This window comes from Arvicanthis niloticus, chromosome 14, assembly GCF_011762505.2.
Source record: "Arvicanthis niloticus isolate mArvNil1 chromosome 14, mArvNil1.pat.X, whole genome shotgun sequence".
Classification (NCBI taxonomy): domain Eukaryota; kingdom Metazoa; phylum Chordata; class Mammalia; order Rodentia; family Muridae; genus Arvicanthis; species Arvicanthis niloticus.
Genome location: NC_047671.1, coordinates 9,463,122 through 9,478,246, shown reverse-complemented (window position 1 = coordinate 9,478,246; position 15,125 = coordinate 9,463,122). Strand labels below are relative to the sequence as shown.

Genomic DNA, 15,125 nt, shown 5'->3' with positions numbered 1-15,125 from the left:
GGTGGATAGGCAGAACTAGGGGGCTAAGTGTCCCGTCAACTACCCCAACACTTGGCAGGTGATGTGGACGCTGGCAGTGACAGATGCCAGCTGCCGCCCTCTTTTATATGGGGTATTGCCCACCAAGGATCACAAGGTAGATGACATCCTCTGTTCCTTGGGGCTACCCTAGATTTAGAGCAAAGGGCAAAATTTAGTCCAGGGTGGCTGGTATTTGCTTCAGACTTGAAATTGCTGGGACTCAATTATTTTTAATTAACCATAGAAAATTTAAAACTGGAGGAAAAATAAAAGCAACAAAGAAAGACCAGGTTGCTATATCCTCCAGGCTACGCGAAGCTCGGGGGTTGCTTGGGGAGCTGAGCCAGCTGCAACGACATGCCAGGCCAAGTTTGCGACTCCTGGGTCAGCCAGCGCTTGGTGTCCTCCGAGGCTTTGACTCTCTGAAGCTCTCAGTAAGAGCTCAGGGTCCCACCCGGCCCGGTGAGCTCCCTGCCGCGCCCGCGGTCTCCTGAGAGCTGTCCTCGGTGGCGCTGGCCGAACGCGTGCTGTCGTCGCGTGTGCTGTCCTCGCGCAGGGCCGGTTCGGGGCTGGCCGCGCGCTGTTGCTGCTCCTTGAGCTCCGAGTAGGAACGCGAGAAGGTGTGGAAGATGGAGGTGACAGGGAAGGCCATGAGCAGGATACCGCTGAGGATGCTGCTCAGCGCCACCACCTGGCCCGGAAGGCTGCGCGGCACCATGTCTCCATAGCCCACGGTGGTCATGGAGATGACTGCCCACCAGTAGCTGGCGGGGACGCTGGAGAAGTCGCGGTGAGCGCCCAGCTCGCGCTCAGCCAGGTGCACGAGCGGCGCGAAGAGCGCCATGGCCACGCAGAGGAAGAGCAGCAACAGTCCGAACTCGCGCGCGCAGCGACGCACGGTGAGGCCGAGCGAGCGCAGCCCCAGCGAGTGGCGCGCCAGGCGCATCACATAGAGCACGCGCAGCGCCCGCAGCAGCCGCAGCACCAGCCCCGCGCGCTCCAGCATCTTGCTGCCCGTGGGCCCTGCCGCCAGTCCCGCGAGCAGCGACACGTAGAAGGGCAGGATGGCCAGGATGTCGATGATGGCAAGCGGCGTCCGGAGGAAGGCGCACTTGCTCTCAGCCTGCAGGGAGCGAAGCAGGAACTCGAAGGAGAACCAGGCCACGCACACCGTCTCCAGCACGAACAGGTTGCGACACTTTGTGGAGCACTCGCCCTATGGAGGAGAGGAACACCGGGTTGGCGGATGGGCAGTGGCCACGAGAAAATCAGGAAGGGAAGCAGGATGTCACACAGACACGCACCAGGGACATCTGGGAGTGGGGAAAGGGTATAATAGAATGTGGCTGAAAAGGCCCAATTCTACTGCTCCCACCCCGTTCTTTTGAAGATGTATTTGACACCATTTTTGTACGTGAGCTGATGAGCAGGCTGACTCAGGAAACTGGAAATGCATTTAAAACTTGGGATCACTGACCACGGAGCATCTCTGACTTGATCTGTGAGATGTCCACAAAAAAAGTTCTGGCTGAGACTCTGATTCTTTTTAAAAAGACCAAAATCGACACATTTCACACAACTAGAACAGGAAATACAGGTGGGGGCACGGCTACTGCCACCAACAAGGAAAAGGATATAGGACACATTGCGATGTATATAATGTGCCTCCAACTTGGATAACTTGGATGCAATGGACAAATTCTAGAACGGTAAAACAGAAAGGGACCTGGGAAGAAAAGAGCGTCTGAGGCAACCTGGAGACAAGAGTCAGAGGCCAGGAGGTTAAACAGCAGTGAGCCCACACAGAGATCAGCGGCCCAGACAGCCCTATATGGCATCCCACAATGTCCAAGTATTAACACCGAGTTATTAACACCAACCACGACAAAACAAGAGTGAAGGAACACCTCTGAGCGACACAAAACTCAGACAGAGTCATCTCCAGAAAACTACAGAAGCATAAGAAAAACAGGGTCTCTGGTCTGCCCTCTAACCCCAGCCGCTGGAAGATAGAGGCAGGAGAATCAGGAATTCAAGCCCATCTTCAACTGTATATTGAGTTGAGGCTAGAATCAGCTACCCTAGGCCATCTCAGAAACAAAAGTGAAAACAGCAACAATAAAGTTTAAAGTAGTAACAGAAGCCAGCAGCAGACAGAAGACTTAGAAACCACGGTGGAGGCCCTCCGAGACGGGTCAGCAGGCACACACACTGGTGTAGGCCCTCTGAGACAGGTCAGCAGGCACACACACTGGTGTAGGCCCTCTGAGACAGGTCAGCAGGCACACACACTACCTCTGAGATGGGTCAGCAGGTGCACACACTGGTGGAGGACCTCTGAGACGGTCAGCAGGTACACACACTACCTCTGAGATGGTCAGCAGGTACACACACTAAGCAACAAGGCTTAAAACCTGAGTTTGATTCCTAAGAGCTACATGGTGGAAGGAGAGAACCCACTTCTGCAAGTTGACTCCACATGTGGGTCATGGCATACGCAGGTCCTTCTAATAAATAGATACATGAAATAATTTTTAAAAATCAAGATGGAGAAAGGTTTTTGCCAGGGAAGCAGGGCTGACTTAGCACTTGGAACTGATTAATTCATAATAAAAGCATCAATAAAAAATCAGATAATCAGGTCTTGTTACTCCTAGCCAAGGAGTTCAAGCCAGGACAGCTAGACTCCTCCCATCCACCTCCTAAAAACCCTCTAGTGTAGAAAAGAAAGAATAACCCTATGTTTACAGGTGAAATGCTCTTGTATAGAGAAAAGCCCTAAGAATCCACTAAAATATCACATTAGAGCTGATATTAATTAGCTGAACTAATTCAGTAATATTGAAGGATATACAAAAGTCAATTTTATCTCTATATAAACTTGCAATAAATAATATGAAAATAAAAATCCCATTCACAGTACCATGAAAGTATACAAATAGCTCATACACACATATACTCACACATGCACATATACACATATATACACATACACACATACACATACATATACACACAAATACATACACACATATACATACACATATACACACACATGCACACATGTGTGCATGCATGCACAAAGATATCTGATACCATTATTTCTGAAGGAAATGCCACAAAATAAGATAAAGTCAATGAGTCTGAAGCAACAAGTGTCGGTGAGAATACGGAGAGACTGGAACTCTCACACACTGCTGATGGGAATACAAAACGGTCCAGTCACTCTAGAGATCATTCTGGCAGCTCCTCAGATAAGTACAGTGATCAGACTCCACAGTGCTACTCATGGGTCCCTGCTGGAGAACACACGTCTCCATAGAACTTGTACACGACTTTACATCAGGAGGCAAAGTACTCCAAATGTGAGTGGATGGCTGAAGGATAAACAAAATGTACTTGTTCACATGTCGGAATATTTAGTCATCAGCTGACCCCAGCGTAAGTGGACCCTGAACACGTGATGTAAGAGAAGGCAGGCACAGAAGACATACTTGATACTTACTCCATATCAAAGTTCAAGATAGGGAAATCTACAGGAAAGTGGATTAGTGGGTGACAGGGGTTGGGGTAACAGGCATGGTTTGGGGGACATGTCATTTCTCTGTGATGATGCAATTACTGCTGGGAATAATGGAATAGGAAGATACTACAGGCATGTTACAGGTATGGTATGTGAATTATATATGTGGGATATTTTCACTGAAAATACTTAATCTCTAAGAAAACCCAAGAGATTGTGGCTAGCTGGGCTACAGAAAACAAACGCATAGCAACAAGTTGTGATGGCCATCCTACTGTTGGGATATATTCTGGGGCTCATAGCTGCATCTTTCTATGAGAAGATGGCAGAGAAGACAGCCATCTTGCTGGGAAGTGGGGCAGAGATAGCAGCCATGCACAACCTCAAGGCTGCCACGTCTTGCCTGATGATTCCCCACCACAAAACCACGCAGCTCACTGCCCATCCTTGTTCAGAGTATTTGACTCTATGATAGACTCTGTCACCAGGTCACCTCCACTATGGAGGAAGTATGCACGGTGATGCTTGCACGACTCTGTGCCCTTTTATTCTAGGCTCTGGTTTCACCTCTTGCAAGGAGCCTCTGGGTCCACGTGAGCATCTGGAGACAGGAGCTTTGTGTCTAAGGCCCAGTGGCAGAGTGATAAGGCCTACAGCCTTTGTCTCTAGTGAAACCTCTACTCAGAAGGGGGCTCAGTGGTCATCAGGTCTTGGCTTAGCAATGACTTGCAGGTATACACCAACAATGACTGCTGTGTACAGAGGGATGTGGGTAGGTGGGACACTCAGGGATGTGCAGGCCATCCTGTGTGTGTAGCTGGGACTCTAGTCGGTGTCTAGAGAGCTGGCACCCAGACATCTCTGCTCAATTCTTCAAACTCTAGTGTGCCGCGTGTAACTGGCCGTCCGTATCTAAGGTACTATGTGCAGAGCCCTCTGCTTCATCCACTCTCTTCAGCATTAACGAGCTGCCAGGGCCCCCACCTTGACCTAGACATCCGCCACCATCCTGTTGTGAGTCTGGAAATGCCACCCTTATACCCAAATTCCAGCCAATGAGATGGGTGGAGGCTGCACTGAAGCCCAAGAAAGCTCTGGCCCTGGCCCCACAGACTGCTGCTCATTGAGACCAGAGTCCCTATTTCCAGACATCTAGGGCAGGAGAGACTCTAGCTTCAGCCTTGTTCAAGGAAACACCGATGGAGATTTCAGTTAAGACACTGGGTGTTCATGAAGGTCTTCTGTCTGTCTTTGTCTCCATGTCCCGTTCCCTGGGTTCTTTGGGAAGCTTGCCCAGGTCACACAATGGAATCTGAATTGGGCACTCAAGGACACTACCCTAAAGTCATTCTGGAGTCATGGCTGCTCCCACAGAGCAGAAGGAAACAAACCCTGTGCCCCCGATGAGTTTAAAACCACAAAACGGGGGGTGGGGGGGGCACCAGAGGCCAAATCACATCCTCTGAGTCCCCACAGATCACTGTGCCCTCACCCCCTGCTGGAGGAAGATTCAGATGCTGCAACCAGGGATCCAGCTCACCTTCCTGGCTAGAAATTACCAGATAGAGAGCCAAGGGTGGTGGTATCTTCCAGCCTGACGTTAGTGTAAGGGAGCAGTTTCTGGGAGAGCTTTCAACCCAGAAGGCAGGCCTCGATTCACCATGAGACGACATATCTGCCCTACTTGGAAAAAAAATAAAATAAAATAAAAATAAAAACAGGCCAGATCATCTCCACTGCCCCCTGGAGAGCGTCCCTCTCACTGTGTAATTTTATTTGACTTTTGCTTGTACTTTTCCTCCTTCACGTTCTGATTATTCTGCAAGCTGCCAATGTCCGCATGCAGTTCAAGCTTCGAAGGCCTGAGGGGGAAGGCTGGATGGAGCCACAGTCGGAACAGCAAACACGCAGTGTCCAGGTGGAGTCAGCATGGGCAGCTCTGTCACCAGGACTAGCCGTACTCCAGTGTCCCTAGCAGCAAGAGCACTGACCAGCTTTCATACAGCAAACAACAGTAAAAGAAATTCCAGATTCCAGATTCTAGATTTCTCTTTCTCTTCACCGATGGTCTCCACTAGGCTACAGTCCTGTCCTGCCCTGTCTCTGGAACCCCCTTGGCCCCTTCAGAGGTTAGCTCCTTCAGTCAGGGGAGACCAGGACAGAAAAAGAGCTATGGGATGTCTGTATGAAGAGGCCAGGCACTAGGCTAAGGAGCACAGAAGGGGCTTCTCACTGAACTCAAATGTAGAAAGGAATTAAAGCTGAGTGCACACTGTTAAGTGTGGTCAGCCGTATCTGGATGGGTGAGAACAGATACGTCTCATAGTTTTCATATCCATGTCAGGAAGAGGGTCGTGGCTGCACTCAGCCACTTAGCTGGAGTTGGGGGCTCACATAGTTGCAGCCTCCGTACACCAGAGCTCAGTCTACCTGGGCTTGCTCCTGGGCTAGCCAGTGCAAGCTCTGCATGGGCCTGATAGCAGTGGGTACCTGGCATCTTCTCTCTTTTCTCTACCTGATTTACCTGTTTGGACTCTGGAAATGATAACTGTATTTGAATATTTGGTTGTATGAGCAAACCCCCTCTCCAGGAAAAGTCACTGTGAGTCCTTCCCTGGTGACAACTTCCCAGGTGACAGATTCTGGGGTTACTTGGCTAAGGAAACCAAGGTCAGCCGTCTCCCAGGGAAGCAGTTCCGTGATCTGTAAATCAGACTAGACACTTGTGAGACCATGGGAAGCAAGGTCTACTTAGGCACCTTTTCCTCTGTGTGTAAGAAACACTGAGCTGAGTTTCAATTTGGTGCATTTAATTAAGCCTCATGTGGAATCATCCACTGTCAGGCCATGGAAGGGTATCCTGTCTTGGGTTGTGGGTTCGGCCACGCCCCCAGAACCCAGGCTCCTGACACGAGGTTTAATCTCCATTCAACCTGTACCCTTCAGTCACACACACAGGTGGAGGGCGTGATAAACAGGCCCCAGGCTCTAGAGAAATTTACATACTAATGAGGTACCTGAAGGCCAGAGGGTGGAGTCAATTAAGCATTCCTCCCCAGCCCCTCCCCCCTCTTCCCCTCCCTATTTAACTCAGGACTGCCCTGAGTTTTGGGGGCACACATCCAGATCCATCCACCATCTGCCATGCCAATAAACCCGTTTTGGAAACCCATGGACTTTCTTGTATGTTGGGGCCGTGCCGTGAGGAACCGTGGAGAGGCCTTTAGTGAGCAGCTGGGCCTAACTTCCAGCTGGAGGAACCCAGGGCATTCCCAGCCAATTACATACAGCCTGGTGTGAGGAACCCTGGGTTCCCCAGCCACTTTTACCTACAGCTGGCACCCAACGTAGGGCACGGACACCCATGAGTCTACAGGAACTGTCCTGGCCGAGTCTGCTAAGCAGGTATACTTCCCATGAGGCTTGATGCCAGAGCTCTCCCTTCACAGTGTGCGCCATGTGCTCCCCGCCTCCATCCTCCCATGTGTCCAAAGACCCCAAGATGGTGGCCAATCTTGGCACATGGACCCGTTGCCATGCTCCCCCACAGTCTTCATCCTGCTTTGCGCCCAACCCCGCAACGGCTGGGGCCCAGAAAGGAGATTCTCACTGAGAGCCCTGTGCCTACCTTTCCTACCCTGAGACGTCCACCTCTGACAAAAGATGGCTCGACCAATGTGGGACTCGATCACCCATGCAACCAAGCAAGTACAGTAACATTTCTTCTGTGGGGTGCTGCCAGAGCCTCTTTCTTCTCCCCTCTCTCTCATTTCTCTCAGCTGTAGGCTAGCCGGTGGAGCTCCCACATGCCCCCTTGTCTCGGTCCTTCTGCAGCCTCTCAGCGGTCTGAGAGCCCAAGGGCTTGAGACCAGTCGGTCACCTCCAGGGATCCCCAATCCAAGAGCTCTGCACCCCATGGAACTTCAGACTGAGTAAAAACTTCCCCCACCAAATGGGGCCCATAGCTTCCTCCAGTGTGTTGTGGAACCAACTCAGTAAAAGCTCCCACACTTCTGCTCCTGCCATGCTGAGCCACAGTTCCAGTCAACTGAGCTGTGACATACCCACGGACCCACAAGACAACACAGACTCACACCCACACACGAGCCTACATCATTCCCTACAGGTGGCAGAGGACATGGGAAGAGCCAACTCCAAAAGCCCTCCTCTTCCCCCTCCCCCCCCCCACTGGTGCCCACAAAAAATCTCCCCACGAAACTCCAGGACAGTGAGTAACCCCCAGCCTAGTTCACAAGACTAGGCAGGCTTCTTTCTGTCTCCCCCCTCTCTTTCTCTCTCTCCAGGTGTTTCTTGCTAACATCTTCTCTCTAACTCCTAGCTACCTCTAGCTCCTGCCTAGTTCAAAAAGACCAGGTCCCTCTCCTTCTCTCTCCATGTGTTCCTGGTCAGCTTCTCTGCTTTAACTCCTCTCTCTTCCTCTTTCTGTCTGTCTCCCCCTCTCCACATGCTCTCCAGGTCAAGGGCAAGATGGCGGACTCCCTAGCTTCCACTTTGCCCATCCCCCCAGCTCCACAGAGAGGGCTCCTTCACAGCTAACAGCTGTCTTTCAAGTTACAGCGCCTGCTGTGACCCTCCTTCTAAGACTCTTTCCTTAGGTGAGAGATTCCCCTTTCGTTTTGAGCTCTCAGGAGTGCAGTCTTCAGTCTTTGCACACTGCCTACTAACATAAGTTTCTTTCTCTCTTTCTCCCCAGGAGTTCTCCAACTCAACAAGATGGCATTGACTTCCTAATTTTTGCTCTCTGCCCCTCCCCCCAGGGGTGCCTGCTAGCTTTTCAAGAGCACTGCCTCTAAACTCTAGTCCCCAGTGTTTTCCCCCCAGGGAGTCACACAGCCTGCTAACCTAGGCTAACATAGGCTTTTCCCCTTCGCCTCCTCGTCATTTGCAGCCAACTGTGACCATTTAGTTCAGCCGGTTTGCTTGAAAAGCAGCGGGTCCAGGACCCTGCTTGTTCCCTTCCCCACCCCTGCCTTTCTTCCTCTCAGCTAAAAACACCAGGCCAGGCCTGGTTGCCATGTGTCTCTCCCATAGACACAGCCTTTCACTCTCTCTGACTCTTGGCTCTCCTATCAAGCCTATGTGTCTCTTCCTCTAAACTTTCTTCAAGTTAGCCTTTTGATCCTTCTCTACATTTAAGATTTCTAAGAAAGAAAAAAAAGAGGGAATACAGGACCTCTCTGCCAGAGCACCCAGACGCCACATGGCAGAGCAAGGCCCTCCCACACTGCTTCTAAACCCGCCATTACTGTTTCTTCTCCACAACAGGAAGACCTAATGAAGAATGAAAAATTATTAAAAATCATTTTTATAGAATATATACATATATAGATGCCTTTTAAGTTCTTTTAGGGACATGGAAACTTTTCTCTGAAACAAGCCAGGCCAGTTTCAGGAACTGGCTGTAAAGAATGAAAGTCATTCAGGTGGTGAAACACAATGACAGGGCTGTGGCTCTACGGCTGGAGCTAGTGAGAAATAGTTAATAGATAGTTGACAGGGTAGGGCAGTGATATGGTAAAACCACATTTTTGAGAAGAATGAGTGTACTGAGTAATTTCCATGGCTATTAGCCTTTCAGGGTGGGTTTCTCTGGAATGTTTTGCTATTCTCATGTATCCTTGTCAACCCCTCACCCCCTTCCCACTTCCCTGGTTTGTGGTTTTTCCCTTTAAAACCTTCCTCGGACTGGCTGGCGGGGGTCGAACTCTACTCCTGCTCGAGTATGTAGTCAGACCGCTGGCTGCCAGCTCTCTTCCCTAATAAACCTCTGCTGATTGCATCCAGGTATGGTTTCTTGTGGTTTTTGGGTGGTCGTGATTTCTTGAGACTTGAGGAAGGGTCTCCCGAGTATGGGGGTCTTCACTACAACACTGTTCCTGTTTTTCAAGCAAAAATTTTAAAGGTTTCCTTTTTCTCCCTAACAGGAACACCTACAGCAACAATGTTCGTTCTTCTCAACCAAAAAACATTCTTGTTTTTTGTTTAAATGTCTCCTTTTCTCTCTAACACTCGTGATATATGTCCAAAATTTTCACTAAAAGAGAGTGAGACATTGGGCTGTGAAGAGATGGTTTGGTCTCCCCAGTAGAGCACTGGGTTTGAGGTAGCCAGGGACCCAACAGGACCATGGCCTGTCAGGGATGGCATATATCTCCCCATGCTCCCGGATTCCAGACTCCTCCATGTGGTCCACATCTCTCATTAACCTGCACCTTGCAGACTACAGATGATGCAGAGTTGCCCCTCCTTTTATGAAAGAAAAGAGAGTGGGATGTCGGCCGTGGAAGGGTATCCTCGTTCTTGGTTTGAGTGTCCGGCCACGCCCCCAGAACCAGGCTCCTGACACGAGGTCTGATCTCCATTCAACCTGTGCACTTCAGTCACGTAGGGCACAGGTGGAGGGCGTGATTAACAGGTCTCCACTTCCAGAGATTAAAATATTAATGAGTTATCTAAAGGCTGGGGGCGGAGCTAATTAAGTTATTCCCTCCCATTTTCCCCCTCCCTATAAAAGCCAGGCTCCCCTGGCTTTTGGGGGGAAGCGAGAATCATCTATACCCATCCACGACACCATGAACAATAAAAGCTTTCTAAAACTGGACTCCACGTGTCTCCTGGGCCTGAACCTTCCTGAGGCAGCCGCCGGCCCGCCCACTGCAGCTTCATGAATGTGGGACCCTCTGCCAGTGGTGTGGAAAGCTCGCCCAGGACCCTGCTGCTGGACCACTGTGGGACCCCACCGCCAGACTCCCCCCCAAGGTTTTTTTCCCCACAATCCACAATTACTAAAACCAAACCAAACAACAACAAATAAAAACACCCCCTCCCCCAACAAAACAACTTACAAAAGCAAACCTGCTGGGCATGTCCTGTGGCCACACATTAGGGGTTCTCAAGGGTTGTTGGGACTGAGCTTTACACAATCACCTTTGTTAGAAACGTCCGAGTTGTTCCCTTAGCCTGTCCATTCCCTGTCACACGTGGGTCAGCTAGATCTGAGGTGACAGTTTTAGACTAGGGCAGTCCAGGTGATGTCTAGACTGCTGGACAAAACGTGTAACGACATAAACCCTGCAAAGATATACTTCGAAAGCTGTCAAACACTGTCCACTTTGACCTGAAAATTCCATCTGGGGACCACTCTCTTAGGGAATGTCAGAAATGGGTCCGCAGACTTCTGCACAAGGAGAGCCCCACATCCCAGAGTGTAGGTCTGTGAACTTAGTACATGAAGGCAGCTTCCAGGAGGAAGACTCATAATGATCACAACCAACAGAGATTCCTCAGGGATGGCCAGTCCTTCCAAGCCTGATGACCCTGCCGGCTCCAGATAGGCACGTGGCTGGCATCCAGACCTTGGCCCACGTTCCTGTTCAGGGAGGTCTGTGGCTCACTTGTGTTACCCTGTTAACCTCTGTTCTTTTTTTGCTATTGGCTGATGGATCCCATTCTATGATTGTGTCAGAAGATGTCCACTGTCCATTTGTGGATACGCATTTGCGTCCTGGGGGCTTTTGCAAATAAAGCTGGCACGAAATGTTAATGAGTCAGTCTCTGTGCGCATTTGCTTTTCTTTGGGGCAAATCCTAGAGTACATTGTCAGACCATGTACATCAGAGCACACTACTTCCCAAGAGTCATGTCACTTGCCTTTCCACAGAGCGTCTGGGGATCCAGTGCTCCGATTTGTTCCAGATTGTTTGTTTGCTTTTTCAAATCACAGCCCACCTACACGCGAGTTCTAATTCTCTCTCCCCCTCATCGCCCTTATAAATAAAGTGTGTGGTCTCGCACGGTCATTTAGTTTGTATATCCCTAGCAGTGAACAGCATCCAGGATCTTCTCATGTGGTGTCATTTATGTCTTGTCAGTGAGTATCTGCTCGAATCCTTGGTTCCTTTGTTACAGCTGAGTTTGTACAGCTCTTTGTATCATCTAATTGCTAAGGCTTTTGTCAGATCTGCGATTTGCAAACATTTCTCCCAGTCTGAGCTGAGCCTTTTCATTCCCTTAGCAGTCTTTCACAGGCAAAGTGTTTAACTCTGATGAAGTGCAATTTACCAGCTTTTTCCCCCTGTAGAGGGCTTTTGATATAACATCTGAAGCCTCCAATCTAGGCAAGCAAAGATGGTTTCCCAGGTTTTCCTGTAGAAGTCCCACATTTTATGTTTTATGTTTATATCTGCTGTCCATTTTGAGTTGACTTTTTGTGTAAATATAAGGCAAGAAGCTGGAGAGATGTCTCAGAGGTTACGAATACTTTCAGCTGTTCCAGAGGACACAGGTTCAATTCCTAGTGCCCACCTGGTGGCTCACACGCATCTGTAACTCCAGTCCCAGGGCATCTGATGCCCTCTTCTGGCTTTCTCCGGCACTGCCTGAACATTGCACACACACACACACAAGCGAAACATACACATAAAAATATAAAGATTCAGATGACCTTATGCATGCATGTCTGCTCTCTGTGTTGACTGCAGACTGCAGGTCTCACCTCTCTCACAGTGCTACAAAGTCTGACTGGAGCTTGGTAGGATATCCTGAAGTTAGGAGGTGTGACTATTCTATTTAGTTCTTTAAAATGCCTCCACTGTTGTCCCACAAATATTTTATAATCAGCTTGATGATATTTACAAGTACCAGGTTTGGAATGAGAGTCCACAGACCCTACAACTCAGCTACGATGAACCCCAAAGCATCTGATCTCCCAGTTCATGGCAAGCATGTATCTCTCTTCACTTTGGTCATAGATGTCTCATCAGTGGTGTTCCTCTGCCTCTACCCCTGCCCCTGCTTCTGTTTCTCCTCTTCTTCCTCCTTCCCCTTTCTTCTTCTTCCTATGTCTTCTGTCTTCTTATCTTCTTCTTTTAGACAGAATCACATAGCCCATGTTGGCCTTGAACTCTTAACCTTCCTGCCTTTACCTTTCAAGTGTTATAATTATAGGCATGTGCACTAGCTTGGCTGTTTTGTAACTTTTGGTACATAGGAAATCCACACATCCATCCTTAGGCTCCTGGCTCCCTGACAGGTCTGTTGACATGCTCAGTGCAACTTAAGCACAATTTCCAGTCCCATTTGTTCATTGTTCATTTGTGGTCACACAGTTGGATTTATCTGTTAATCTGAGTTCTGTGGTTGTACTAACTCATTAACCTGCTCTCTAGGCTTTCTGTGGATTGCTTGGGTCTCAAATCACATGCTTTCCATTTTCTTGCTTCAATTCCCTGAAGAGAATATCTAGTATATCATAGCCGGGAAGGAGAGCAGGCATCCAGGAGGCGACTATTCCATCTTTCATGTTTACCTAGTCTTAAGTTCTCCGTGGAAAGATGAGAAATGATGCAGAAGACTTTCCTGGCTAAGCCAGGCAATGGTCTACTTTTTCCCTTATGAGGTGTGACATTTTTTGGCTTTATTATAAAATTGTAAGTCCTGGCACGTCTTTTCTAAGTGTGCTTGCACACAAGACAGCAGGAGCTCCTCATCCCATCTTCTTTCTCTCTGCTGTGGTCCTGGGGATTTGACCTTTGTGCAGGGCACTGAGAGACATCCCCAGTCCTTTATTTTAGAGATAGGGTTTCAACTAGGTTACTTAGGTTAGAGTCGAATTTTCTCTCTTCCTGTTGCAATTCTCTGACTAGTGGCTTATAGGAACGTGCCAGGAGACAGACCTGCCTGACCTACAGCGTCCCCCTCCAGCTTTGGATTCTTGGTTCTTACGTTTCGGTTGGAGAATCTCTCTCTCACTGGTCATTTCGTTGAAGCCTGCCCTCCAGCAGCTTAAAAAACAGAGGTGCGGTAGATTTCTTTTAGACTCTGCACATCTGGAAAAGTCTTTCTTCTCATTTTGCTTGCTGAGCAGAAAACAATTCTCACTCAGAAGGCTGCTGATGCCAACTAGGCCCCAACTTTTGATTCTGCTGTTGGATTTCAACATTCACGTTAATAAACAAAACTCAAGTATGTTGCCCACACTTCCCACATCAACTAGGTGACCAGAAAAGAATGTGGCTAATGTCTTACCCATCCTGGCAACAGAGGAAAGAAAAAGGGCCACATCACCTCTATAGTGGGTTGGCCTAATGCTGTTTGTATTCTAAGGCTAATTTGGGGCCCCCAAGACTGGTTTCCCTGACACACACACACACACACACACACACACACACACACACACCATGATACTGAGTGACCCTACCCTGTTAATTGTGATTGGTAAATAAACATGCCAACAGCCAATAGCTTGGCAGAAGAAACATAGGTGAGAGTTAGATTTCCTGGGCTTGGGACCAGGAGGGAGAAGAACTTGCAGGAGGAGGAAGGGCCATGGGTTAAGAGAGAGGCAAGCATGGCCCTGAGGGCTGTCCAATTGGAGCTAAGAGCAGCCCAGATGAAACATAGTAAGTAATAACTTGGATTATCGATAGGAAATAGATTCTAACAACACAGAGGGTAGGCAGCTGCCCAGCTATCGTACTGCTTAAGGCATATTGTAAATATAAAGGTTGTGAGTGTGTCTTTCATCTGGGAACTGAGTAACCAAAGGTGGGGTAGAAACCTTGGGTCAGCTTTTAATAATGTCTGCTACACAGCTCTCAACTAGTGAACCGAACAGGCTCACTCTTTACAACCAAACACTTCAAAAAACAAGGTCTATGGACATGGGGGTCCATGCTGGCACTGGTCTCCTTCACTTTCTAGTAGAAATAAAAGAATGAGTTCAGTTTGCACCTCGGTGAGATGTCAATCAGCAGGGGATGTGCCACTAAGCCACTGCCCCACGCAGGCTCATTTTTGTCCTTGTGTGTGATTAAAAATTAGTGACGGTAGCTTGCCAAGGAGCCCTGCAACTACTGTGTATTTCACTCTCTGTAAATTAAACATATCCCGCAGATGAGGAGACAGGAGGAGGCACAGGAAGGCAGGTGTATCTTAAGACTGCGTCTTCCTTGGTGGGTGTCTGAAAGCCTACTTGGTGGGTGATTAAATTTCTTCCCGTGCCTCTTACTACAGCTTGTGTACCACCTGAACTTACTCCCAGCTCCTCAACAGTCCTGCCATCTGTTTTAGGTAGCTAGCTGGAATCGTGTTCAGGATTACTTATCTTCCTGCAGTTAGCAGTCTTAGCTTGGGGTTGGCCACAGGCAGGCGCCGTGATGGCTGGGCCCACAGCAAAGCCCGTTCTTGTTAAAGAGTGTGCTGACTTCACCTTCTCTCTCAGAAGACCCAGAACAAGATGTTTGTTAACTCATTTCACCAACTCCAAATTGGACTTTGAACTCACTTGAGGTTTTTTCCTTAATTCTTCCAAGAGAGCTCTCACAGAGTCAGATTTGGTGGTGCAAGCAGAGGGAGATCAGATCTACTCAGGAGAAGCGCTCACTCAAAACCATCACTGTAGCCATTTAAACAGAATTGAGTTGCTCATTTCAGATGGTCTGCGCTGAGGCAGGCTTGTCAACCCACTCTCCTGCAGACACCTTGCTACCTAGTGTGTGTTATGCTGCAGAAACAAATTCTTCAAGGGCCCTGACCCCAAGTGTTGCTGGTTTCTTCTGAG

At 48.9% G+C, this 15,125-nt stretch overlaps 1 protein-coding gene across 2 annotated transcripts in view; it reads right to left on the bottom strand.

The window, feature by feature from the left end:
• Positions 1–231: 231 nt before the first annotated feature.
• Positions 232–15,125, bottom strand: part of Kcng2 (potassium voltage-gated channel modifier subfamily G member 2) — a 69,256-nt gene continuing 54,362 nt past the window's right edge. For both annotated transcript variants that reach the window (XM_034518285.2, XM_076912379.1), the window contains exon 3: positions 232–1,237. In XM_034518285.2, the coding sequence (XP_034374176.1) occupies positions 464–1,237 (774 nt within the window). In that variant the 3' untranslated portion in view covers positions 232–463. The remainder of the gene's footprint in view (positions 1,238–15,125) is intronic.